The 26,757-nt window shown below is 44.0% G+C and overlaps 1 protein-coding gene across 5 annotated transcripts in view; it reads left to right on the plus strand.

Moving 5' to 3' along the window:
* KCTD1 (potassium channel tetramerization domain containing 1) overlaps positions 1 to 26,757 on the plus strand; it is a 206,396-nt gene that overhangs the window by 130,568 nt on the left and 49,071 nt on the right. For 4 of the 5 annotated variants that reach the window (XR_011252469.1, XM_069569290.1, XM_069569291.1 and 1 more), the window contains exon 2: positions 25,115 to 25,293. Coding sequence is in view for 4 of the 5 variants with exons in the window: in XM_069569290.1 (XP_069425391.1) it covers positions 25,115 to 25,293 (179 nt within the window). In the remaining variant the exon portion in view is untranslated. Of the gene's footprint in view, positions 1 to 23,543; positions 23,806 to 25,114; positions 25,294 to 26,757 lie in introns of all 5 variants that reach the window. The other variant, XM_069569289.1, reaches the window with a different exon arrangement.

A 26,757-nucleotide genomic window follows, 5' to 3' on the forward strand; every position in this document is an offset into this window, starting at 1 on the left:
CCGTTTCTTTCTATGTGTGTCTGTTGGCTTTTTTGGCAGTTACCTTCTGTGTAAACATAAAAATTAGTTTTTCAGTATCTCCTTCGGAAGATCTTGATAGAACCTTAATAACAGCTTTGAGTTTTGAGTACTTTGGTACATAACAGAAAAATTCAGTCCCTGGTCTGGAATTATGACTTTAAAGCAATAATAGTAATTATTTAGTCTTTATCCTCCTCTCCCTGCCCCACTTTGTAAGCCCCCTTTAGTTAACATTTCAGGGCTTCTGTGGTGGCTCAGTAGTAAAGAACGCGCCTGCAGTGCAGGAGGCCCGGGTCCAATCCTTAGGTCGGGAAGATCCCCTGGAGAAGGAAGTGGCAACCCACTCCAATATCCTTGCCTGGAAAATCCCATGGATTTAGGAGCCTATTGGGCTACAGTCCTTGGGGTCGTAAAAGAGTCAGACATGACTGAGCGACTAAACAACAACAGTTAGCATTTCAAGGAAGGACTTTTCCCTCTCCTCCTTTCGTAGTGGGCGGTGGGGGTGGCCGGAAGGGCAGAGAGATTTGCTCTTGACCCTACTAAACTACTAAACCACCACGGGGCAACTCGCTAAGGAAGGGTCCTGGGCCTCTCCAGAGTCTTGAGTTCTGTTCCTTAAAGGCCAGAAGAGAATCAAAGAAGCTTCTTAAAGGTACAGGCAGCAGTGTTGGCTGCAGGGGCCTTAAAAGATGAAGAAAGGTCATGTGGGGATTAAGGGGTTAAAGCATTAGTGTTCAAGGCTCTGCTTTTTACTCTTCGCTACTTGTACAGAAAGGATGCTGCCTGTGGAAACTGGTCATTGTAAATTCTGCGGTTTGAAAATCATTGGGGGAAAAAAAAAATCCCAAAATGTGCAGGGAGAATTGGACTGCAAATACCAGTTCGGAGAAGAGCCTCCAAGTGTTCAAGCTTCTTGATTATGGGTTGTGTTTCCATAACCAAGGCTTTACCCAGGTCACCTGGGTTTCCAGCATCCCTGAGGATGCGTCGGAGGAGACGGGGTAAGGTGGGAATCACTTCCCCGATGTCACTTTGCAAGGATGTCGTGACTTTTGATGTTTCTCATTTCGCTGGGGTTCATATTTGCCTAGTATTTTTCTAATGACTATTTCACACTCATCCCAAGTGACAGTAGCCAGGAAGTCATAGCTTTGATATGCTGGCTGTATTTTCTAAAAGACACAGAACTATTTATTTATTAACGAGAACTATTAATGTATGCATTAATTTATTAAAGCAAGAAGATGCACTGGTCCCTGTGTGGGAATGTCCGTCTACACCATAGTCTCCCAGAGGAGGAGGACCCCTGATAGCCTGAAACCCATGAATCAAGGCCCCAGGAGGTTCATGGAGCACACGAGGCGCAGTCGGTCTCCTCCAGTTGCTCCCTGGTCCCCAGAAGTGTCAAGAAAGGACTGCTTCCTTGCTGGTTTCTCCTCACATTCGACTAAATCACAGTTTTGTACATTCTTGGATTTTATGTTCTTCGCACCCAGATGAAAATGCTCATAAAGACGGGTCTCCTGGGACTTGCCAAGCAGTCCAGTGGTTAGTTGTTTGTCTTCCAATGCAGGGGGTGTAGGTTCCATTCCCTGGTCGGGGAGCGAAGATTCCACATCCCTCCCGGCCAGAAAAACAAAGTGTAAAACAGAAGCAGTATCGTAACAAATTCATTTCAGACTTTAAAAATGGTCCACTTTAAAAAAACTGGTCTCTGGCCTGCAGGATTGTGTGACTGCATAGCCTCCACCCTAGGGGGTGGAGCTTAGAGATACTTAAATCCTTTCCATATTTCTCAGTTGGGCTTCCCTGGTGGTTCAGATGGTAAAGAATCTGCCTGCAGTGCAGAAGACCTGGGTTCAGTCCTTGGGTCGAGAAGATCCCTTGGAGAAGGGAACTCCAGTATTCTTGCCTGGAGAATTCCACGGGTAGAGGAGCCTGGTGAGCTACAGTCCACGGGCTGGCAGTGAGTCGGACACTGACTCAGCGACTAACACGCTCAGTTACTATTAAACTGAGTAACTCAGTTAACTTAGTAACAAACTCAGTTACTATCAGCAGGTGCTGTGTGGGGTCTGGAAAGGACAACTGTTGTCAGAATGACTAGGGCCTCCCCTGATCTTATATCTTCTAAAGGGACAAAAGGGGGAATAGGTAACAGCAAGAAAGTAGCACCATACTATATAGTAAGCTGTGTTCTACAGAAGAGAAAATCCCAGGGACATGACAGGTGGTTATGGGGATGTGGGGCCGCTTAGAAGGGACATCAAGAGGCCCACCCTGGGAAGAGTGCTTCAGGCAGAGGAAACAGTATGTGTAAAAGTTTTGGAAAATCTTTGGAAAGTGTCAAGATAGTTCAGTTTAATGCTGGGGTGCAAAAAAAGGCAATGAAGTAGACAGCTGGTTGGATCTTCCTGGAGGTGATGGGGAGACAGGGACCCCAGCTTACACCAACTTAACATGTCCTAGAATTGAACACTGAACAAAAGCAGATTGCTGAACGCAACACGTGCATGTTGATGTAGTTTGAAGCTTGAAGCAGGTTCGTCATGGTGGTTTATTGGTTAAGTCGTGTCTGACACCGTTCATGGACCGTAGCCCAGCAGGCTCCTCTGTCCATGGGATTTCCTACGCAAGAATACTGGAGTGGTTTGCCGTTTCCTCCTCCGGGCAGATCTTCCTGACCCAGGGATCAGAAACCTCGTCTCCTGCATTTCAGGCAGATTCTTTACTGACTCAGCCGCCAGGAAGGCAGGTTACTGCACCTCTTAACTACATCTGATCTGTCAAGGAGCCTTACTAGCGTCTCTGTCTCCTGCAGGGGGATCGCTTGGCAAAAGACCTGGCAAGCACCTGGTGAAGGTTTTGCTAGCCGAATCTTCATGTTAACCCCTGAGGCCTCCTGGAAAGTCTTATTGGTAGAAAGAGATGCATTGTGAGAAATAAACCAAGATTTGCAAAGTTGTTTGGGTAATTCTGCTTTTTGCCAGCCTCATCAAAGGAAGACTGTCGAGACTAGTGTCTGGTATTGGCTGCGTTTTCTAGGAGAGGGATTTTTTTTTTTTCTTTTTAAGGAAAATGAACTCTTTTGATTTTCAGCATTCTTTCCAGCGAGGCTATTTGGGCAGAATTTATCCAGGCAGTACATATAAACAGGGAGATCAAGGCATTTTGTTAGGTGAAGAGTAAAAGTCGTGTCTCTAACAAATAACTCCAGAAGGGTATATGTGGCTTTGTGCCTTTAGAGTCTTTTCTTAATATTTTCTTAAAGAAATGTTTTATAATTTAACACATGCCCGTAGTAAATTTTTTAAATATGCTACGAAAAATGACTTTGCCGCCCACTCCTGACCTCCGGTTCCCCACTAGAGATAGCCACTGTTACATTTTCTTACAAATTGTTAGGATTCAGCCATTTAATATGCATGTTGAAAATGTTGTCTGCATCCCCTATGAGTTTTGAAAGGTAGTACTTTCTTAAATATTTGGATGTATGGCAGCTATTCAAAGGTCTGGGGGAAAAAAACCAGACAATATAGAAAGAAGGTGGAATAATGTCATTGGGATACTGATTTCCTGAGCATGAGTGAATTGGGGGGTTCACATAAGTAAAACAAAAAAGTTAAAATCGTGTGTACAGGGACTTCCCTGGTGGTGAGATTCTGTGTTCCCAATGCAGGGGAACCGGGTTTGATCCCTGGTCAGGGAACTAGATCCCACATGCCGCAACTAAGACCTGGCACAGTCAAATAAATATTTTTAAAAAGAGAGAGAGAGATGGTTACATATTTAGTTGTGAAATTTTGTACTTAACTTTTTTTTTCCCCTTAGATCTACTTTTTTTCAATTACTTTTATTAAGGTGGGATTGTTGTTTAGTCGCCAAATAGTGTCTGACTCTTTGTGACTCCATGGACTGTAGCCCGCCAGGCTCCTCTGTCCATGGGATTTCCCAGGCAAGAATACTAGAGTGGGTGGCCATTTCCTCCTCCAGGGGGATCTGCTGACTCCCAAGGATCGAACTCATGTCTCTTGCATTGGCAGGCAGATTCTTTACTACTGAGACACAAGGGAAGCCCTAAGGTAGGATTACATAGAACAAAATGTCCAGTTTAAGTTCAGTGAATTTTGACAAGCGTATATACCTGTGTAACTACCATCCCAGTCAATACACAAGATCATTGTCATCATCCTAGAAAGCTTCCCCTGGTCCCTCCTCAGTCAGCCCCCTGCCCTTGCCCAGCCCCTTGGCAATCCATCACTGATCTGCTTCCTGCCACTGTGGCAGGAAAAGAGGCATTTTCTCAGCGCATTTGGTGGTGGAGGTTGGGGTGGGGGCAGAGCGCGGTCTTTGATTACCGCTACTGGTAAATGTGTTTCGTTGAGGGAAGTGGAACATCAGCTTATCAGAATATAGCTGATATGGCATTTTGAGTGAAGTATCACAAGGTTGATCTAAAGATTAAATGAGATAGTGTGTGTCGAGCGTTGTGTATAGTTGCTTCGCACACAGCGAGGGGCCCCCAAGTGCTCCTTGTCACTGTGGTCATTGGTGGGCTCTGGGTGTCACAGCTGGAGCCCCTCTGTGATAACCCAGGCCCAAGCTTCTCACCCTTCAGGGACCTGGAGGGTTCACCCCCCTCCGGGGAGGGGTGGGTGTGATGGGGGGAGGGTGGGCCTGTCTCCCCTGCCCCCTCCTCCCCCGACTCCCACCACCCCGTTCCAGCAGCGCAGCCTTATTTTGCTTTTCAACTGTGACTCAAGTGTAAGCTTTCTGGGACTTCCTGTGCCCGTCCAGTGGTTAAGACTTCACCTTCCAATGCATGGGGGTGCAGGTTCCACCATGGGTCAGAGAGCTAAAATCCCACATGCTTCATGGCCAAAAAACCAAGAACATGAAACAGAAGTAATACTGTAACACATTCAATAAAGACTTTGAAAATGGTCTGCATTTAAAAAAAAATAAACTTTCTTCTGAAAAGTAAGGGTTCCCCATGAACAAACATGGGCGCCCTCCTGAAGTCCAACCTCCTCATTTAATGGCAGGAGAAGGTTTATTACCTTTGGGCAGCAGGAGCACTGGAACCCAGCCCTCCAAATTTCTAGCCTTTAGAAAATTAAAACAGGGGTGATACATTGATAGGCATAGACATTGTAAGTTCCCTTACGGCTTCTAGTTTGGAACATATTAGTTTGGGACATTTTAAGAGGTAAAATGTGGAATTGGCTGACACCATCTTTTTAGCAGTCATTTTCCCTTTTTTAATTTTAACTCTAATTTGTCATTTTCCTCATCCCTTACCCCTTCATATCACTTTTGAAATACGTGTGAATTAAGGTCAATTAGCATGTGTGTTGACATCCACCTCCAACTAAATTTTTGAATTATCTTCCTATCCATCTTGAAGAGGTAGTAATTTCAGCTTAAGTGGCAATTAAAAAGCAAAGAATTACACTTAATAACCTCCACCAGCATACCCAAGATCTTCTGTTGTGGCATCTGAACAAATACTGTTCGTCATCAATAATTTAGGTGGGATAGCACGTGACTTCCATTTAGTTTTACAGGGTTACCAAGGGCTCTGGTTCTCTCTGGGGAGATGACAGAGCGAAAGGAGCTGGCCTGAGAGCCTGCTTACCAGGCACCTCTCAGCTGTGGGCCGGGAGCAAGACTCCTTGAGCCTCGGTTTCCCTTTTTGGAGAATACTCAAAATATACCTAACTCTTTTCTAGCCCTGAGTTCATTTGGTATTTATTATCAAAACAGTAATGTGCAAATTCTGTTTTAGACCTGCTACCTCAAATGTGATCCCATGTTACAGGAATAACAGTAATTTAGTTAAGCGTATTGTCAGAGTTGACAATGAGGATATATTCATGCTAATTAGAACAGGTACAGTGAATAGGCTCCTGCTTGAGCTGTCTCATTAAGACTGAATTGAATTGATTTTGATGCTTTTTTACAGATTTTTAAATTAACAGTAACAAGTGGCAGCGATTGGCTCTGAGTGTATAGACTTTTACCTAAAACAGCCATATTCTTTCTCCACGATGGTTATTCTTTTACCTTTTAAGTACAGTATGCTAATTTCTTACCTCCTCCTACATCCTTCTTTCTTATTATCCAACTAAATGTATTAGCACAACTGAATATAGATTTAGAGAGAGATGTGGTAATCACTGCTTAACTTAATGTTTTAATTTCTGTAGTCCAACTACCTGAAACAGGATGTATCAGGTACATTATTAGCAGGTAAAGTAATTCCAGTGATGAAATTTATTTTGAGTCTTTATATAAATGGTTGGCTGAATATTAGTACTGAGATTAATACTGAGCTCCTGCCCATTACTACTAACTTCATTTGATTACCTTTTAGTTTAAGATTTCTAATAGAAGGGCAGCACATCTTTAAATGTAAAGATTTAGAATATTTATTTGTTTCAACAAAACACTTTCCCATACAAAACTAGACTGACTTATAAACAAGCAGTTAACGATTTTAGCATCCCTGTTTTTTTCTTTTTTCTAAAATTTTTTAAACTTTTAGTTGGAGGATAATTGCTTTACAATGTTGTGTTGGTTTTTGCTCTACAACAGCTCAAACCAGCCATAAGCATACAAATATCCTGTCCCTCTTGGGCCTTCCTCCCAGGCCACTCTCCATCCCATCCCTCTAGGTCATCACCGAGCTGAGCTGAGTTCCCTGTGCTGTGCAGCAGCTTCCTGCCAGCTCTCTGTTTTACATATGGTAATGTACACGTGTGGTGCTTCTCTCTCAATTCGTCCCACCCTCTCCTTCCCCTGCTGTGTCCACAAGTCTGTTCTCAAATGTCTGTGTCTCTATGCCTGCCCTATAGATCGGTTTATTGGTACCATTTTTCTAGATTCCATATATGTGCATTAATATTACACCACACTTGCTGAAGAGTTACTGAAGGAGGCATGTTTTCTAGTTCTGAGGGCACTTCTAGTCTCAGGGGAATTCTCTAGGCAGTGGCCAAGGCCCTCATCAGAAGTAGCAGGTTCTGAAGACCCATGAAGAATGATACTTGTGAGATTTAACATAATTGTGAAAGTCGGGCAAGTTTTCATTCACCAAATGTCTTCACTGAGCTAGAGTTGTCCTTAAACAGACTCGAGAACAAAGTAATAAAAATAAACTCAAAACATGAAAAAAAAATTAACGTACTGCTAATTATTCTTGGCAGTATAATATCAGAAGTTCATCAATATATACTATATGTATTAGATAGTATATATTCTCTTTTCTCAGCAAAAAAATAAAATAATACTTGTAAAGTTTAAGTTTCTGGTTGTTTGTATAGTACTGCATACCGCGTAGTGTAATGTAAGCTAGGACTTCACAACAAGTTCAGAACCACTGGAAAACAGAGGGAATGAAAAGGTTGTGTGAGTGACGTACATGTAGACAGGTATTTTGTAAGTATCTCTTAAAATAACCATTAAGTCCTTTAGAAGTAAAATAATAATTTATAAAATTAAGGCCATCATTAAAAATAATAGCTTTACTTGGGGACAGCAGTGGTTCAGCAGTTAAGACTCTGAGCTTCCACAGCAGGGGGCACAGGTTCAATCCCTGGTCGGGGAACTAAGATCCCATATGCTGCAAGGTGTGCTGCCCAAAAAAAGAAGGCAGACAATAGCTTATTATTAAAGATTATATTCCAGGTACTAGGTAAGTGCTTTTCGTAACTGCCTACTCCATAACATGAATTATTGATTTTTCTCCATAATCACAAAAAAGGCGTTATTTTGACCTTGTTTAAAGAATGGGCTAAAGCTGAAACTCCAGTACTTTGGCCACCTCATGCGAAGAGTTGACTCACTGGAAAAGACTCTGATGCTGGGAGGGATTGGGGGCAGGAGGAGAAGGGGACTACAGAGGATGAGATGGCTGGATGGCATCACTGACTCAATGGATGTGAGTTTGAGTGAACTCCGGGAGATGGTGATGGACAGGGAGGCCTGGCATGCTGCGATTCATGGGGTCGCAAAGAGTCGGACACGACTGAGCGACTGAACTGAACTGAACTGAACTGAACTGAAAGAATGGGCTTCCTTTGTGGCTCAAATGGTAAAGAATATGCCCTCAATGCAGGAGACCAGGGTTTGATCCCTGGGCTGGAAAGATCCCCTAGAGGAGGGCATGGCAACCCACTCTGATATTCTTGGCCTGGAAAATCCCATGGACAGAGGAGCCTGGTGGCTACAGTCCATGGGGTCGCAAAGAGTTGGACACGATTGAAGTGACTTAGCACACAGCAGCACGCAAAGGTGGGGAAACTGAGGCAGAGAGCTGTTAAATCAAGCCCAGCAAGCTCGTGATGAAACTAGTGTATGGAAGCCCAGCACTCTGGCCCTGGAGCCCTCAGTTCGATTCTGCCTCTGTGCACTGCTGCTGATGTGTTAGTAGTATTTTTTCAAATAGAACTTAGAAAGAATAACTGTCAATTCATCAGATTATACCATAAAATATTTTACTTCATTTGAAAATGTTATTACTTTTATTACTGAATAAATGTCCACCCAAGTTATTCATAACATTTCTCATAGTGTCTGTTTAAATCACGGGCTGCTCTCTGTTGCTCTGTTATGTTGCTGGAAGCATTCTGCCTGTTCCAGCCTCAGGTTCATTGTTTTGTTTCCCCTTCTGGTCCTCTTCTCTCTACTGAAGCGGTTTTGAGCACCTTCTGTGGTTAGTGCAGAGACGAGAAAGCAGCTAGTGGTACACCCACCTTTCACAGCCCCTCCTGGAATTAAGTATCAAGTTATTCAATCAGTTGGTTATTAGGCTTCCCTGGTGGATCAGTTGTAAAGAATCCACCTGCAATGCAGGAGTGAAAGAAAAAAAGTGAGGTCACTCAGTTGTGTCCGACTCTTTGCTACCCCATGGACTGTAACCTACCAGGCTCCTCCGTCCATGGGATTTTCCAGGCAAGAGTACTGGAGTGGGTCGCCATTTCCTTCTCCAGAGGATCTTCCTGACCCAGGGATCCAGCCCGGGTCTCCCACGTTGTAGGCAGATGCTTTACTGTCAGTCCCTGGGTGGGGAAGATCCCCTGGAGAAGGGAATGGCAACCCATTCCAGAATTCTTGCCTGGAGAAGTCTATGGACAGAGGAGCCTGGAAGTCTGCAGTCCATGGGGTGGCAAAGAGTCGGACACAACTGAGTGACTAACACTTGCACTTTCAGCTGGTTATTAGTGCCTGCCAAGTGCCCGGCTCTGTGCTGGAGACTGAACAAAGCGTTGCTGCGGCCCCTGCGGAGGTGCGGTCTAGTTGATTTCCAGGAGTGACGCTGTGTGTGTGCTTGGTCTCTCAGTCGTAGTTGCGATGCCACTGACTGTAGCTCGCCAGGCTCCTTTGTCCACGGCGATTCTCCAGGCAAGAATACTGGCTGACTCTGAGTACCTCTCATTTATGAAATGCTTCAGCCCGGACTGGGACGAAGTGGCGTTCGACTCTCTTCTCTTGTCCAGCCTTACCGCACCCACCCTGAGTCTGCACCTGAGATCTATAGGGACCCAGAGTCAGCCCCACCGAGCTGGCCCCTTGTCATTCTCTGTAAAGCTCAGCAACACCAAGACGCCTCACACCCTGCTTCTCGGAGTGTGGACTGCTAACCCCCGAGTGCTGGTCTTTCTGTTGTGCAGTCTGACAGCATTAGATTCTGTCATGGGAAGTACGCGTTTATTTTATTTCCACAAAATCCCTTTCGCCTTGTTAGTGTTTGATTTTTCCTTAATTGACATTCGTGCCTATTAACACAGTGAGTTGGTGGGTTTTGTCTTGTCTTTTTCCCTTGACTGATGGAAGGGGTGGATAACAATCAAAAAGCATTTGAGGGCCATTGCCCGAAGGAAGAAATCACTGAAGTCGTTTACTGGAAGGCGATCAGAGCCCTCAGTTATGGAGCCTTATAGACTTGCTTTATCATCATCAGTACTGTGTATTCATTTTCCACTGTGTGCAAAAATAAAAATGTATTTCATTAAGTACTGTGGGGAACTGGTAGGAAAAATAACCCGGCAGTGCTCACCACACCCTGGTTTCACACTGATGATGGCTGTAAGCTTTCACTGGATCCCTGTGATCTTCCATCCTGCTGGTTGGTGTCATTGATCTGTGAGCTCATTTATGGGGCCAGCTTTGCATGAGGGTCACGGATCTATCTACCTGGTTCTCTGAAAGTTTGGCTTCTTCCTCCTGATAATCTTCAGAAGGAAGCAGTACCTAGAGGGATCTTTCAGATTCATTATAAAGGAGACCTTGCAAATTGTAGGACCTAGAGAACCCTTCAGACCTTCCCCACAAACCTCTGTCTTGACTGTCCGCTTAGAGTAGTGGTCCCCAACCTTTTTGGCACCGGGGACCAGTTTCGTGGTAGATGATTTTTCCATGGATTGGGTGGGGGAGGGGGATGGTTTGGGGGTGACTCAAGCGCATTCTGTTTGTTATGCTGCTGGTGATCTGACAGGAGGTGGGGCTCAGGTGGTAATGAGAGTGATGGGGGTCAGCTGTAAATTCAGGTGAAGCTTCTACCGGTACGCACCTCCTGCTGTATGGCCCAGTTCCTAACAGTCCACAGGCCAGGGCTGGGGACCCCTGACTCAGAGGGATCAAGTGAGATCCACCCTGGAATAAAAGGAGGACCTGGGGGCCAGCAGCCAGGCATTAGAAACTGACCTCCTGAATAGAGGAGCTGACAGGCTGGTTGGGAAACAAGATGAAACTAGTCTGATCCTCCCCACTTTCCCAACACATCTGCGTTTCTTCCTGTCTCTCCTGCGCTTCCCTCTCCATCTCTTCCTGTCCCCCTCCCACATCACTGGCCTCTTCTCCCTTCCTAAACCTCTCTTGCCGGAGAAGACAATGGCACCCCACTCCAGTACTCTTGCCTGGAAAATCCCATGGACGGAGTAGCCTGGAAGGCTGCAGTCCATGGGGTCGCTGAGGGTTGGACACGACTGAGCGACTTCACTTTCACTTTTCACTTTCCTGCATTGGAGAAGGAAATGACAACCCGCTCCAGTGTTCTTGCCTGGAGAATCCCAGCGACGAGGGAGCCTGATGGGCTGCTGTCTATGGGGTCGCACAGAGTCGGACATGACTAAAGCGACTTAGCAAACCTCTCTTGCATCCCTTCTTGTCTCATTTCTTCTTGGTCCCAGTTCTTGGGCTGTTTTCTCTTCTGATGCTGCTGTTCTAACAGCAACTGTTTTTCCTCATAGATGGAATTTTGCTATCCGCCTCCTCACTATACCACCACTGCCGTTGTTGTGGCATTATATACTGTATCTTGTGGTTAAATAACCATCTAATAAGATTAAACTGGGACTTTTAAGACTACCAAAGACACTTTCCTGCACGGTTCACTGCCTTAAGTGGAAATGCTCCGGTGAAGTCCTGTCTGCTGTTGCAGGTAAACCAAATGACTGCTTTCAGAGTCTAAGTCCTGGTGGGTTAGATGCTACCAGATTGCCCCAGGCCAAGGCGGCACATTTCAGGAGGAAAAATGCAGGCTTAGATCCCAGGATATTTTGCTTCTGACTTTCTTAATCAGCTAACTTTCAATGACTTTGGGCTACCATTGGACAGTTTGAATATTCCTGCTTCAGTTTCCCTTCTTTGCAAAAGACAGTATTGGCCTTACCCTCCTCCTTCTCTGGACCTTTTAGAAGGCTTATGGGTTGTTATTACTCACAACGACTTGGATTTCATAGATTAACTGCTTCATATACATAAGGCACTATGTAAATTCCAGGTATGATTTTTTTTTTCTAATTTGTTTCCTTTTTTGTACCATAGTTTTCTGGCCAGTCAGGTTGATCTTTAAAAAGTTAGGGTTTTGTTTGTTTTTTTTTTTAACTCTTGTTAGTGTTTATTTTAAGATACTTCTCCAAGAACACAGATGTCTCCTCCTTTACAGCATGAAAACTGTAAGGAACGGCTCATTGCAGTAAAATCGGAGGAGGGAGACGGGCTCAATGCTGCCTTTCCTGCTTATTCACTTTCTTTCTAAGCTGTGCTTTCAGTGTTATCTCTTCATCCATCTGCTCCCAAGCAGGACGTTTCATCAGTCAACGTCCCCTCTAAAATTTCCAAAGAAACGTGTCTCACACCGGGACCAATAGTTCAGCTACAAGCGCTGTCACCTCTCCAGTGGCCACTGACCACAGCTGACTGCTGCCAGACCTGAGTTCCACCACATCATTGGAAGCCGACGCGGAGCATGGACTCACCTCCACTCTTGCTTCATATCACCAGCGGCTCAGATGGGACCCTTGTAATAACTAAAAACCAGGGTGACCCAAACAGCCAGAATCAGCCTCCATCTTCTGAGAACAAAGATTTACCTGGCAGGAGATGTCCCCTGAGTGAGCAAGTGAAAGTCGCTCAGTCGTGTCCAACTTTTTGCGACCCCATGGACTAGTCCATGGAATTCTCCAGGCCAGAATACTGGAGTGGGTAGCCTTTCCCTTCTCCAGGGGATCTTCCCAACCCAGGTCTCTCACACTGTAGCAGATTCTTTACCAGCTGAGCCACAAGGGAAGCCCAAGAATACTGAAGTGGGTAGCCTATCCCTTCTCCAGTGCATCTTCCCGACCCAGGAACCAAATCAGGGTCTCCTGCATTGCAGGCAGATTCTTTAGCAACTGAGCTATCAGCGAAGCCTGAGATGTCCCCTAGGAGAAGCATTTTTGGCAAGCCATTCACCCTCTGGCATGCCTGTCAATACGACACAATACCCATTGGTTCTGGTGCGGAAACATCGGGATGGTAACTCTCACTTGCCCTGATTTTTTTCTTCTATATTACTCAATATTTCTTTCTGAAGAGATGACACTGATGTGGCTTACACGGGATTCTTACTTTATTAAAAAGCATTTGTTTTCTGTCACCAGCATAAATGTTTTCTATTCTGTAAGGGAATCTCAAGTAAGCTACTTTCAGACCACTCCAGTATCGTAGAATAGTGCAAGTGAAAGAGCACTATGGAAAAAAAATCTCTCTGAAGTAGGCATTCTAGTCATTAAGCACCATATTTTGTTGGCTGTTTCATCCTTTCAGTAAAGCAGTAGTGATTAAAATTTAATCTTCCCTAATCAGCTAGAGAAAATGCTGTGATTATTAAGCAATCTCTCTGTGTTGACTTCTTTTTTTCTGCTTTTGCACTCATAGTTTTGAAATGCCTTTCATTTCATGACCAGTTCTTTCTTTCGAAATAATTTTGAATTCTGACCTCCTAAAATGCTAACTTTCTTAAAGCATTTGAATCTCTTACAGTTTATGGTTTTAACAATCACATAATTATTTTTAAAAATGAGGACTGAGAAAAGCATTATACATCAGCTGGGTCAGCTGCATCTATTATAAATGGGAAAAATGAAGTGAGAAATGACATGCTTTGCCACGGCCACATAACTCATCAGTGACGTGACATGGCTCAGACTAAAACTTGGGCCTCTATTCTGTCACATCCTCAGGAAAAAGTGTCTGAATTTAGAAACTTAAATCGATGTCAGCACTGTTAGAAACACTGCTGCTGGTATTCTTTGCAAAGGTAAATGGGAAGATAAGGAGTATGATCCTGGTAATGTGAAATTACTAAATACAGACATATCTTATTTTAAAATAATGTACTCTAGAGTCACAAAACTGAGAGTGATTATTTTCTGACTCTACCAAATTATTGTTTGCTTAAGATTGTCCATAACTAGTTCTCAGGACATTTCAAGCATAATTTGATTCATTTTCTTTATTTCCATGGGGCTCTTTTGTCATCAGGAATTCCCTGTGCATGCATGTGGCTTCTTCCCAAGGCAGACTCTCACTCCTTGAACTGTTCACATCCACAGTGCCCCCAGTAAAAATGAAAGGGAAAGCTGCTCAGTCTGACTCTTTGTGACCCCATGAACTATGCAGTCCATGGAATTCTTCAGGCCAGAATACTGGAGTGGGTAGCCTATCTCTTCTCCAGGGGATCTTCCTGATCCAGGAATTGAACCGGGGTCTCCTGCATAGCAGGCGGATTCTTTACCAACTGAGCTATCAGGGAAGCCCGCAGTGCCCTAGCCCCGAACCAAATAGTGAGCCATGATTTCTCACTGAATGAACAAGTGATCAAATGAACTTTTGAACACCCCTATTATGTAAATGAGAGTAAGTCAATATACTTAAAAACTTGCGTATATTAATTTTTCATTTTTTAAAGTGCATAAAGGTAAGCAGAAAGGCATCTAAGAATCTTAAGAGGAGCTTCCAAGGGACTCAGTTAAGTCCTTGAGAGGAACCTATTTAGCTTTTGACACTGTTGGACAATGAATTTTTATGACCACATCCAAGAAAACAGTGAGTCAAGTTTATTGTTTATTTAGAGGCAGATGTGCCCTGTAGTTAGCAACAAGGACTAAGGAGGAGTAAATGAAATGCCAGTTCATTTGTTTCATTTTGGGAAACAGAGATGGGGGCTGGGGAGAGGTGTCTGCTTCCTGGACCAGCTGTCTCTTGTCTTCTGCATGACCATTGACCATCCATCCTTCAAACTCTCAAGCCCATTGTCTTCATCCCAAAACAGACTGAGAGGAAGAAGGTGGATGGAGCAAGGCAAATCTGTCCTTTCTCTTGAGAAAGCCAGGGTATGGATCACCTAGCAGTGAAGAGTGGTAACGTTACACTGGTACACAATGGCAAGCGTGTAAAATATCACAGTAAATTCATTACTAGATAATTATAGGCTAAGACACTTGACCGCGGTGTCAACTTCCTTCTCTGTGAAACAGTGATAATACTTAACATTGTGCAGGGGGTTCTGGTTTCAGACTCGAAGACCCTCCCTGAGCATGAGAGAGTGCTTCACTGCCAACCTTTTTGCTACCACCTGCATCTTCTTGCAAGAAAGCAGGTGCCAAACTGACTTCTGGAAAAGCAGGCGGTATTCACGTGTGGCTTTTATCAGCTTGCTGTTGCTGGGTTTTAGATCTGGGAATCGAGGGGACCCCAGGGCAGGGACAGATGACCAGATAGTTCCCAAGAGTGTAGAAACCATAGGCTTCTGCCCCTTTCTTTCAGGATCAAACTAAATAGACTTCCATGTCAGCTAAATATGAGCTTACCATGACCTGAGGCCCATTTAATTTTTTGTTCTGCACATTTCCTTCCTGGCAAGAAAATAAAAGGAAAGGAAGCTTCTCTCCTAAGTTCTGTTCCATTTCTGTATTTCTTCATTCTGTTCTTCATTTTAAAATGTCCACAAAATTCTGATGATGAAAGTAAAATATAATGGCATGCCAAGACTGTGTGCTAATTGATTCAATTGGGCAATATAGTGCTGGGTGTTTTTTTCCTGTTTTTTTTTTTAATAGATTTTTTTTTTTAATTTCAGTGTTCAACATCATAAAGTACAAGAGAAAAAACAAAAACAAAACTTGCCTGTAACATCATTACCCAGTCCTATACCCTAACTGATACGTGGGTGCATTTAATTTCAGATATTTTCGTTGTACCTACATCTATTTTTGCAAAGAAAAAAAAAGACTTTCCCCTATAGAACTGTGACAGAGACTGCTTTCACTTTTATGCTATGTTTTAATTTTAAAAAAAAACAGTAACATCCACAGTTGAGCTATAGTGTCTATTTAAAAATACTAGTCTGTGATTTTTTAAGTATATTTGAAACTGTCCAAGAAATCTAATTCAAAAATTAATCCAACTATAATAAACACAGCAAAATTCTATCAAAATGTTACCTTTTTATAAATTCACTTTGATTTTTGAGGGGAAAAAAAAAGGCAGAGAAATCTTGGCAAATAGTTTTCTTTTCATGGTCCCAGCTTGATAATCTAATAAGGGAACTTCTTGGATACGTATTTCACTGTTGGAGGGAAGAAGGCACATTGAGTACACTCTATATCTGGTAAATATTGTGCATTAAAATAAACAGTAGTAAGCCATCCTCCTGGCCCGAGGCAAGAAGAGTAACATTTTGCTATTTCAGATTAGGAAGTAATTGCAGATTAATTTAACACAGTTGCTGGTCATTTTGAAACAACTTTGAAGCCTCCTATTTTTTATTTCCTTTTTTTAATCTGTGAAATTAAGATTTGATCTGAAAACAAAATCAATACAGCTCACGTGTTATTTCATTTTATGAACCTACTGTGATGATCTCATTCTCTACTTCTTTTCATAGGCTTTGTCCAGCTCTCATCTTGTGATGTTCCATCCTATTTTTTTTAATTAAAATTTTTTTTCTTGAGGTAGACCATTATTTTTTAAAGTCTTTACTGACTCTGTTACAATTTTGCTTCTGTTGTATGTTTTGGTGTTACTGCTGTGAGGCCTGTGGGATCTTAGCTCACGGACCAGGGATAGAACCTACAGCCCCTGCATTGGAAGGCAAAGTCCTAACCACTGTTAGGCAGGTTCCTGTCCTATTCTGTTCTTCTTTATCTGTACCCCGTTATGTAATATTTTATCGGTGTAAAATGCGGTCTTTCTCAACCATGAGTCTTTACTCCTCAGCTGCTTTAAACGTTTTCTGTATGTCTTGCTGGATCCATAGACATCTCCTCTGTACATGGAGTGTATGGATGTATTAAATTTCATGTGTAGAAGGAAAGAATTCCTTCTGCAGAAATTCCTCTGTCTTTCCTCTGTGCAACATCCTGTATTGTAAGCCATCACCAACATTTTACCCTCTGCCGGCTTTACCTCTCTGTAGAGTGGGAAGATTCATCCTGTCTTAGAGATGAGAAAGCTGGAGTCCCGTAGGTTTGGTAACTTCTCCAAGATGACCTAAAGACTGAGCCTGAACTCAAACCAGGTCTTCAGATTCCAAAAACCAGGGTTCTTTCTCCTGCACACTTGAGGTGTTCTGTTTTGGTTTATTTTTTCCAGCTATGTGAAGTTTTCAAAATTGTTTTACTTTAGAAAGAAGTTTTTTTAAAAAAATCATATTTGTGCAGAAGTTTTTCTTCATTTTACTATATATTTTACAATCTAAGTTAATATGGGGCTTGATCTGGGGATGAATTAATTTGCATGATTCTTATATAGGCTAGAAAACCAATGACCACACTTGTTATGGATCTCTGAGTCAGGAGTAAGCAGGTTTTGTGAGTTTGAAGGGAGTACCTGTGAATAAAATGAATGGAAGATCTGATATCAAATTTGGATGCTCTGAAGACTTGTTAGCCTACTTCTCCACTGACTTCAGAGACTGACAAAAACAGTCTTCAATTTTGAAAGATTCCTCGGGCTTGGTTTTTTTTGGTTTTTGTTTAACCTATGTGAAATTATAAGAAGTGATTTATTTCTCTCTCTCTCCAGTGTCACTCTGCTATTAAAGTTTGACATGTAGTAGGAGCTCTGGAGAAGGCAATGGCACCCCACTCCAGTACTCTTGCCTGGAAAATCCCATGGACGGAGAAGCCTGGTAGGCTGCAGACCGTGGGGTCGCTAAGAGTTGGACACGACTGAGCGACTTCACTTTCACTTTTCACTTTCATGCAATGGAGAAGGAAATGGCAACCCACTCCAGTGTTCTTGCCTGGAGAATCCCAGGGACAGGGGAGCCTGATGGGCTGCCGTCTATGGGGTCACACAGAGTCGGACACGACTGAAGTGACTTAGCAACTTAGCGAGCGAGGAGCTCAATCAGGCTTCCCTGGTGGCTCAGATGGTAAAGACTCTGCCTGCAGTGTAAGAGACCAGAGTTCAATCCCTGGGTGGGGAAGATCCTCAGGAGAAGGCACTGGCTACCCACTCAAGAACCCAGTCGATATTATTTGAATGAAGAAACAGTGAGGGCCCTTACAAAATATGCTGGTTTTACGGTTGAGAGTCTCAGCACAACTTAGGTGATGTTTCTCTATAAGAACCTTTACTGTGAGTCCAGCAAGATGGTGTCAGCTTTAAACTAACCCTCCCAAGGCAACGCCAGATTTCTACGCGAGGAAGCAAGATCCTCGCCTAAGACACTTTGGTTACAAGCTGCATGGCTGAAATGGGTGGCCAAGTACCAGAAAACAGAATTAATCAGAACACCCCACTCTCCATGCATTCCATATAATTGAGATGCTACTTGGGTACATGTGAGAGTACAGGTGATATAAGTATATGTATTTTAAACCCAGGCTGCATTTTGTGGGAAAAGTTAGGGTTTGTGTTAAATTCCATCACTGCCCTATTGCCTGTATCAAATAATAAGGTAAATACTTTACTATTGACATGCTTTTCTGGAAGTATCCCTGAGAAACCTGTTTCTTTTCCCAGTGAAAGAGATAACATAGTCCAGCCTGATAGTGGAACGTGACATGAGGCAGGGGCATACGTTCTTAACAAATAAAGTCATTAAAACTTTCAGTTTAAACTTCAGCTCATTTGTTCCAGGCGGTGCCCCTGGGGCTCCTGTTTGAACAGCGCACAGCAAGGTTAGATTTAGGAGGCACATTTTTCATTAGCTTCTTTTGAAAGATGCCTGCAGTCAAATCCCTTGAAGGACTCTTCTCGCCCAGAATCATTGCTGCTCTGTTGGGTAGGTGAGATGGATGATTAAGGTACAAGGAAGCCGCAGACTGAAAGCAGCTGAGAAATGGAAATTTTAAAGATAAACCGATCAACATGCCTGAAAAATCTATACAGGATAGAAATGAGGGGATGGAGAATTAGAAATAGAATTTCAGGCACCATTTCATGTCCGGGTATTAGAGTCAGATTTGGGGAATCGGATGCAAGGAAATAATAAGTGTCTTTTTGGCTTTTAAAAGAAGTATTTCACAGCAATTTAAATGAGTATCTGAACAGAAGAGTGTTTGGATTGGAGGGGTTTCTTCCCAGATTATTTTCTGGTTTATTTTCTTTTTAAGTAGAACTTAAAAGTCAAGTGAATAAATCTTAGGTGCACATATATATAGGATTCCACGCCAGCAGTTAAAGACTCCACCTGCCAGTGCGGGAGATTCAGGTTCAGTCGCTGGGTTGGGAAGATCCCCTGGAGAAGGAAATGGCAACCCACACTAGTATTCTTGCCTGGCGAAGCCTCATGGACAGAGGAGCTTGGCGGGCTACAGTCCATGGGGTCTCAAAGAGTCGGACACGACTGAACACACACACGTGCACGTATGTATGTATATAGCTGTTTAACTTCCCAGATCAAGATTCAGGACTTTTCTAGCTCTCCAGAAGATTCATTCTTATCCCCTCCTAGCGAGCCACCCGCCCTGCCAAAAAAAAGGTGGCCAGTGTTCTGAGCTCTGTCATCACAGATTCCTTTTGCTACCTGTAACCTCTTGGGAATGGAGTCATTCGGGATGTGCCTTTATGTCTCAGCTGCTTCTCTGAGACCCAGAGATGAAGTGTGTGCAGCATCCTCACTGCATGGTTACTCATTTCTTTCATTTTCATAAAATCAGTAAAGAAGGCAGAAGTACAGTTAGAAGGGGAGAGGGAAATGAATGTGTTGGAGGGGACAGGGTCATAAACCATTTGTATTCACTTTAAAATGCCCCTGCTTCTCCCTGAGTGGTTAAAGTTCATCATGATTTGGGCCTCCAAATATCAAGAAAAATTCAAACAAGTTTTACTGCGTTGTCCTGTCCAACATGACAGCCACTAGTCACACTTAACCTTAGAGTTAGTTGTTCATTTGTGTCTGACTTCTGTGACCCCATGGGCTGCAGCCCACCAGACTCCTCTGTCTGTGGAATTCTCCAGACAAGAATACTAGAGTGGGTTGCCTCCAGTGTTGCCTCCAACACTTGACCTACCTACATTACATTTAAACTAGTTAAAATGCATTAAGATTACAAATTCGGTTCCTCAGTCGCACTAGCCACATTTCAGGTCCTCGAGTGGCCACATGTGGCTCGTGGCCGCCCTACTAAATGGTGCAGATATGGAACATTGTCTCCATTCTTGCAGAAAGTTCTGTTGGACAGCTGCTTAGAAAACTGGCTGTGAGTTTCCTTCCTCCGCTTCTTCCCCCTTTTCCCATCATAATAATATTCTGGTGGGTTTGTTTATATTTTCATTGTAAATTGCCATTTAATTCTGTGGTCCTCAGACCATCATCTTCAAGCTTCCATTTCCTGCACTTTCCCTCCATACTTGGAAAGAAAACAAGTAGGAGAATTCTCACAGTGTACTGAAATTTCACTATGAATTTTAATTTCTAGAATGTACTGTGTGGTCTCCTTCCTGCATTCCACAGTAAGCTGACTTCTCACCCATCAGATTTCAGCTTAGACTGTCTCCAGGGAGTCTTTCCCACCTCTCCTCCCAGCCCCCAAGCCTGGATTACATGTCCTTGTAGTTAAAAGTGCCACAGTAACCTGGCTTCCCCCTGCCTGTTGCAGTTGATTGTTTCTTGTCTCCTCTCTCCCACTGAACCAGCTTGCTGAGGCCAGGGTCCAGCCTGTCCTGTTCCCCGGGGTATGTGCATCCTTAGGGACACTGCCTAAGCCTGGAAGGAGGGAACAGTGGGCTACACGAGGAGGGGACCATAACCAAGTAACTTAACATTAGGATGGGGTTCCGTCCACCAGCCCACCGCCTGGGTGAGGAGTCTGTTCCAGAGGGGGAATGATCAGAAACACCACCATTCTGTCTGGCCACTTTTCCAAGTACACCTCAATGCCCTGAGCTGTTTCTCCAGCAGCGATGTTGGCACATTCAAAACACTTGTGCTCTCTTCTGGTTAAAGTTCATGGTTTTCATCTCATCAGAAATGATGTTGAAAGACACACACAAACTAATGAGATGATGCTGGGAAAGTGACTCAAGATGGGAAAGTGGAGCTGAAGCGTGGTGATAATAGGATAGAGAGTTCTGCTGCGTCTGTCTGCAGGCAGCTTTCAAGTCTCACCAACCCAAACGACCTCATGGGGAGGTGGCTGTATTCAGGAAAGGTAGGAAGCAGGGTAGGAAATAGAAGTCCCAGCTCAGTCTAGCTTTAAAGATGAATTTACCTGCCCGAGTATCAGGAAACATAGAGACTGGAGGCTCAGAGTTGGTGGATTCTGTGTCTCAACAGTGTCAGGGAGGATCCAGCTCAGCCAGCCTGGGTGTTGGCTTCATCCTTAGGCTGGTAGGGAAGTGGCTGCTGCAGGCAGGTGCAGACATCCTATCTGAGACCTCAGTGTCCAGTTAAAGAAGAGATAGTGCCAGTTCTGGTGACTGGCGAGGGGAGGAGATGGCCACGGCTGAGCCAACTGAAGCACCTGGAATCAGTGCAACAGATCTGAGTGTCTCCTACAAGCGCTAAGACCACCCGGCCCCAAACACGCCCTCCTACCCCCCAGCCTGTGGGTTTAAAAAGTCCTTTTAGCCTGCACCAATGTGGAAAATACTGAGTGAAAACCCTTTATTCCATTAGCTGCTGCTGCTGCTGCTAAGTCGCTTCAGTCATGTCTGACTCTGTGCGACCCCATGGACGGCAGCCCACCAGGCTCCCCCATCCCTGGGATTCTCCAGGCAAGAACACTGGAGTGGGTTGCCATTTCCTTCTCCAATGCATGAGAGTGAAAAGTGAAAGTGAAGTCGCCCAGTCGTGTCCGACTCTTAGCTACCCCATGGACTGCAGCCCACCAGGCTCCTCCATCCAAGGGATTTTCCAGGCAAGAGTACTGGAGTGGGGTGCCATCGCCATAGCAGTTAATACCTTAGAAATGATCTAACTAAGGGGACAAATACAGAATACAGAAAGCTCCCAGGATGAGAAGACAGAGCCTCAGAGAAGAGTTAGAAGGGCTTACCAAAGACTAATTGTAACACTTCAAGTCTTACTGGAACCAACAGGAACCTACTGTATAGCACAGGAAATTAGATTCAGTATTTTATAATAGCCTATAAGGGAAAAGAATCTGAAAAGATAGATGTGTGTGTGTGTGTGCACGTTTGTGTGCTCAGTCGTGTCCGACTCTTTGTGACCCCGTGAACTGTAGCCTGCCAGGCACCTCTATACATGAAATTTTCCAGGGAAGAATATTGGAATGGGTTGCCATTTCCTTCTCCAAGGGATCTTCCAGACCCAAGAATCTAACTGGTGTCTCCTACAGCTTGTGCATTGGCAGGCAGATTCTTTATCACTGTGGCACCTGAGAAGACCAGATATATATACATATACATATATGTGTGTGTGTGCGTGTGTATGTGAAATGAAAGTGTTAGTTGCTCAGCTGGTGTCCGACTTTTGGTGACTCTGTGGACTATAACCCGCCAGGCTCCTCTGTCCATGGGGATTCTTCAGGCAGGAACACTGGAGTGGGTGTCCATTCCCTTCTCTAGGGGATCTTCCAGACCCAGGGATAGACCCTAGGTCTCCAGTATTGCAGAGATTCCTTACCGTCGGAGCCCCCAGGGAAGCGGTATAGATACAGATATGTACAGCTGAATCATTTTGCTGTGCACCTGAAACTACCACAACGTTGTTACATCCACTGTATTTCAGTTAAAAAATCAAAGTCGGGGGGACTTCTGTGATGGTCCAGTGGCTAAGAGTCTGTGCTCCTGATGCAGGGGCACAGGCTTGATCCTTGGTCAGGAAACTAGGAGAAGGGGATGACAGAGGACGAGATGGTTGAATGGCATCACCCACTCAATGGACGTGAGTTTGAGCATGTCTGGGAGGGGGTGAAGGACAGGGAATCCTGGCGTGCTGCAGTCACAAAGTCACGGGGTTGCAAAGAGTCGGACACAACTGAGTGACTAAGGGAACTAGATCCTGAAGCCGCCACAGAGAGAAAAGATCTGGCAGAGACAAATCAATTAAAAAAGTCGACAAATTGATTACTAGTCTGCCTGAGCCCACCCATTAGGAAACTTCCTCCTTGTCCTAAAGGGTTAATCCCCCACTTCCCAGCCTCCCCCCACAAGGAAACACTGGTTTAATTTTAAATTTAGCAATATCCATACATATATGATTTTCAGTGTACATGGTATATATTCTGAGAAATCTGGATTCCTTCAACTGATCAGTTACGCTGTCTTTTTTCCTCCTTCTCCGTAGACCTGGCGTGTTTGAGCTGTGCTGAGTGAGGTCACAGTCTAACTACAGTATTAACCCTGCAAATCTGTTCATTTTCACCCCAGCACCCTGAGGCAGGGTATAGAATGTGTCCAATTGAAAAACTATTACAGACGCTGCAGTGCTGTGATGGACTGAATTGTAACAGAGACCGGGGGGTGGGGGGTGGGAGATGGGGGTGGTGTGTGTGTGTCTTTAGCCAAGAAATCATTTTCTAAAAGGAAGTCAGGTAGTATGTAGCTCTTAAAAGTGGATAATATGGTTGTACTTTTAAAGGAAAAAACCCATTTTCTGACACCCAGATTTTAAAATGCTGTTGAATATTTCAGCCTTCACTGCTTTACATTTCCTACTGATGTGTGTCCTTGTTTTTCAGTTCTTTTCCCCATCCAGTACCTCTTTCACTTTTCTCTGTGTTGCAATCATCACTTGTGTTTTTTAATATCTATTTTGCTTTGTTAAAAATATACAGGAACATACAAAGAATAACACAGTGACATCTACAAACCCACTTCCCTCAGTTTAAGAAATAAAGCATGAGCTCTTGCTATGACTGTTCCTGGGCTCTGTTTAATACAGCACGGAGAAAAGCACCACACAGATGGTCAACATTTTGAGTGAAAGCTCAATCACCGCCCCGTTCACAGTAGATGCGGAGTTTCGGAAGAAACGTGCATTCCCAGTCTTGCCTGGACATGTGGTTAATGCTAACTAGTCCAACAGTTGTGCCCCAGGTAACTCCTGAAGCTGTTTTGGATCATAAAATCTAGGATGTTTTGCAAATTTATATTTCATCATGCTGGGCTTTATGCACAAAAACTAGATGACTTCCCATTTATAATCTCCATCAAAGGCATTTCTCAAAATCCCTTTATTATGCCTTATCACTGACTCTGCTGCACATTGTTTGCAAACAATCTCTGGCTAAATTGTAAAGCTACAAGCACCCTCATGGCGATCGCCTGGCAGAATTCAGACATGAGTGCTGTTTGAGCTTTTTCCTAATTGTAGATTCTAAATGTTTGACCCCCTTCTTTGAGTGCCAGAGACCTGACTTGACTTGTCTGTGGCTTGGGCTCTAATTTGGAAGCGATTGACCATGTGTGGATGGTGTTTGAAATATTTATATTGTGTCCATGGAAAGGATGGCAGGTTTTATTTTCTCAAGAGTGCAGTTTCTTCAGCACGTCCTCGTGCCATCGTGCGATGTCCTCCTCCTGCTTCGTTTGCTTCCAGGATACCTCTGCCTGTGGGGCAGCACATTGTACCCGGACACGTGCCTCAGCCCCACCTTGGAAAATGATCCCTTCTACAAGCTCAGCACACACAAGAGCGGCTGGCTCATGGCTCCCAAGCACATACCTAACCACTGGAGGGGACACGCTTTTCAAAGTGTGCCCAGTTCCATAGTCTTCTAGTGAAAGAAGCAGGAACCCAGTGGGTAGATGTGGGGTTATCTTTTTGTTTGTTTCATCTGTTGACTGATGAATGTCTGGTACCTGTTTACAAGGTTGCTTTGAGTGTGTGAACTGATGGTTAGATCAGTCATGCCCCCTTTTTCCTGATTTGGAAAATAGAAATTGAAGAGACCATTCTGCAGAACCCAAGTGCTGAAGGTCTGTATTTATCCCCGGCCCATAGCAGTAAGGTAGTTTTCCAAGAGAAGGATAAAGCATACGTATTTTATCTGGATGGAGACCATTTCAAGTATTGATTATCTTTTCATTTGTAATGAATAGTAGTTCTCCACAAGCCATTAAATGCAATAATTCATTAGTAAAATAAGCCATCACAGTGCGTGGTTCTATGCGAAATGAACATTAGTTCAGCTCCTTGATTCCAAGCACTGGAAGTTTTCCTTTGTCACATATCTCAGAGTTTTTTCATATGCGTGACAGTGAAAGCGAGAGCTTGTTGATTTTCCAGATTTTATTAGTGAACGAATATCAGTGCTAGTCACTGGCTTATTCTGTAGGAGGTATGCATTTCCTTTCTCTCCACTGAGTAAAGCAAACATGTCTAAACTTGCTTCTCTCTCTGTAGGACAGTCGGCCCAATATGTCAAGACCTCTGATCACTAGATCTCCTGCATCTCCACTGAACAATCAAGGCATTCCCACTCCAGCACAGCTCACAAAATCCAACGCGCCCGTCCACATTGACGTGGGCGGCCACATGTACACCAGCAGCTTGGCCACCCTCACCAAATACCCTGAGTCAAGGTAATCCGAAAGTGCATGTGTTTGATGAGCTAACTGTTCTTCCTTTGACCAGCTTTGCAGCGTGGCCTCACCGCGGCGAGGAGTAGAACGTGAAGACATCGCGTACCCCCCAGCCCCCGCCCCACACACTGCCCTGGGACATGAATGTAAGTCTGTGAGTCAGAGTTTGATCCAGAGCTTAGCTGAGTACGCGTGAGAGTGTCACCAAGGACGGAGGTCTGCGATATTTCACTCCTCTGAGATCTTCACATTTCTCAGCCTAGTAAACAAAGGATGGTGATTTCTCCCCCTGACCTTTCTTCTGTCCTCTTCTGCTAAAACACACTTTCTTATCAAGTCTTAGAATTTTATAAGGGATCACTTGGCCCACCAACTTGTGAACTGGAAAAAAATCGAGACTCTTATCAGTAGGGCAGTATATTTAGAACAGCTGGCAAAAGTCCAGAAAGATAGTCTTGCTTGAAAAAAATGAAGGGTAAGAGATAAGCAAATATAAAAAGGATGTGAAGCGGGGAGGCTGTTCTACAGACAGGCTGTGTACACCACTCTGAGGAGAGCTCCCCTCCTAAGTCCCTGTCCACCCATTTCTAAAGGAGTTCCAAGGAACCAATTTACTTTGCACCCTGGGACCTCACTGCCCCCCACCCCCCACCTCAGCCCATCTGGATCTGGGGGCTGTGGCAGAACCTATTAAGGAGTTTATCTCAGGCAGTTGTTGAGTAGAGAAAGAGGCATGAGCTCACATGGGCTGATGTCAGGATAAAGAGTTTTGCGTACCTGTTTCTGCTCAAATGAAATGGAAGCAGAGCACTTGGGCTTCAGAAGAGCACTCATTGCATTTTTTGAGCACCTCCTATAATGTCACAGATATCAGGTAACTTACAGCCTAAGGAGAGAGCACTCATGAAATCACTGTCATAACTGCACGAAGCCTGCTCTTTTGTTTTCCGTTAATCTCACTTCACTATCTGATATTTTATGAAGGAGTATGAGTGTGTGCCAAGTCGCTTCAGTCGTGTCTGACTCTTTGTGACCTTATGGACTGCAGCCCACCAGGCTCCTCAGTCCACGGGGTTCTCCAGGCAAGAATACTGGAGTGGGTTGCCATGCCCTCCTCCAGGAGATCTTTCCGACCCAGGGATCAAACCTGTGTATCCTGTGGCTCTTGCACTGTAGATGGATTACCACTGAGCCACCAGAGAAGTCCCAGTAGGATAATATATTGAGTCATAAGTAATAATTGAGTTAAATAAAATATATCAAAATTGATTTCACCTGTTCCTTTTTACTCTTAATGTGGCTACCAGAAAGTACAAAATTACACATGTGCCTCACTCTTTATTTCTGTTGGACAGCCCTGAACTATATATACAGATTTAAAACGCATATATGTAATTAAACCTCTCCCACCCCAAACCTCCTGATACTTAACATATATCATAAATTGAATATCTCTTTCTCCAA

This window comes from Ovis canadensis, chromosome 23 (genome assembly GCF_042477335.2).
Source record: "Ovis canadensis isolate MfBH-ARS-UI-01 breed Bighorn chromosome 23, ARS-UI_OviCan_v2, whole genome shotgun sequence".
Lineage (NCBI taxonomy): Eukaryota > Metazoa > Chordata > Mammalia > Artiodactyla > Bovidae > Ovis > Ovis canadensis.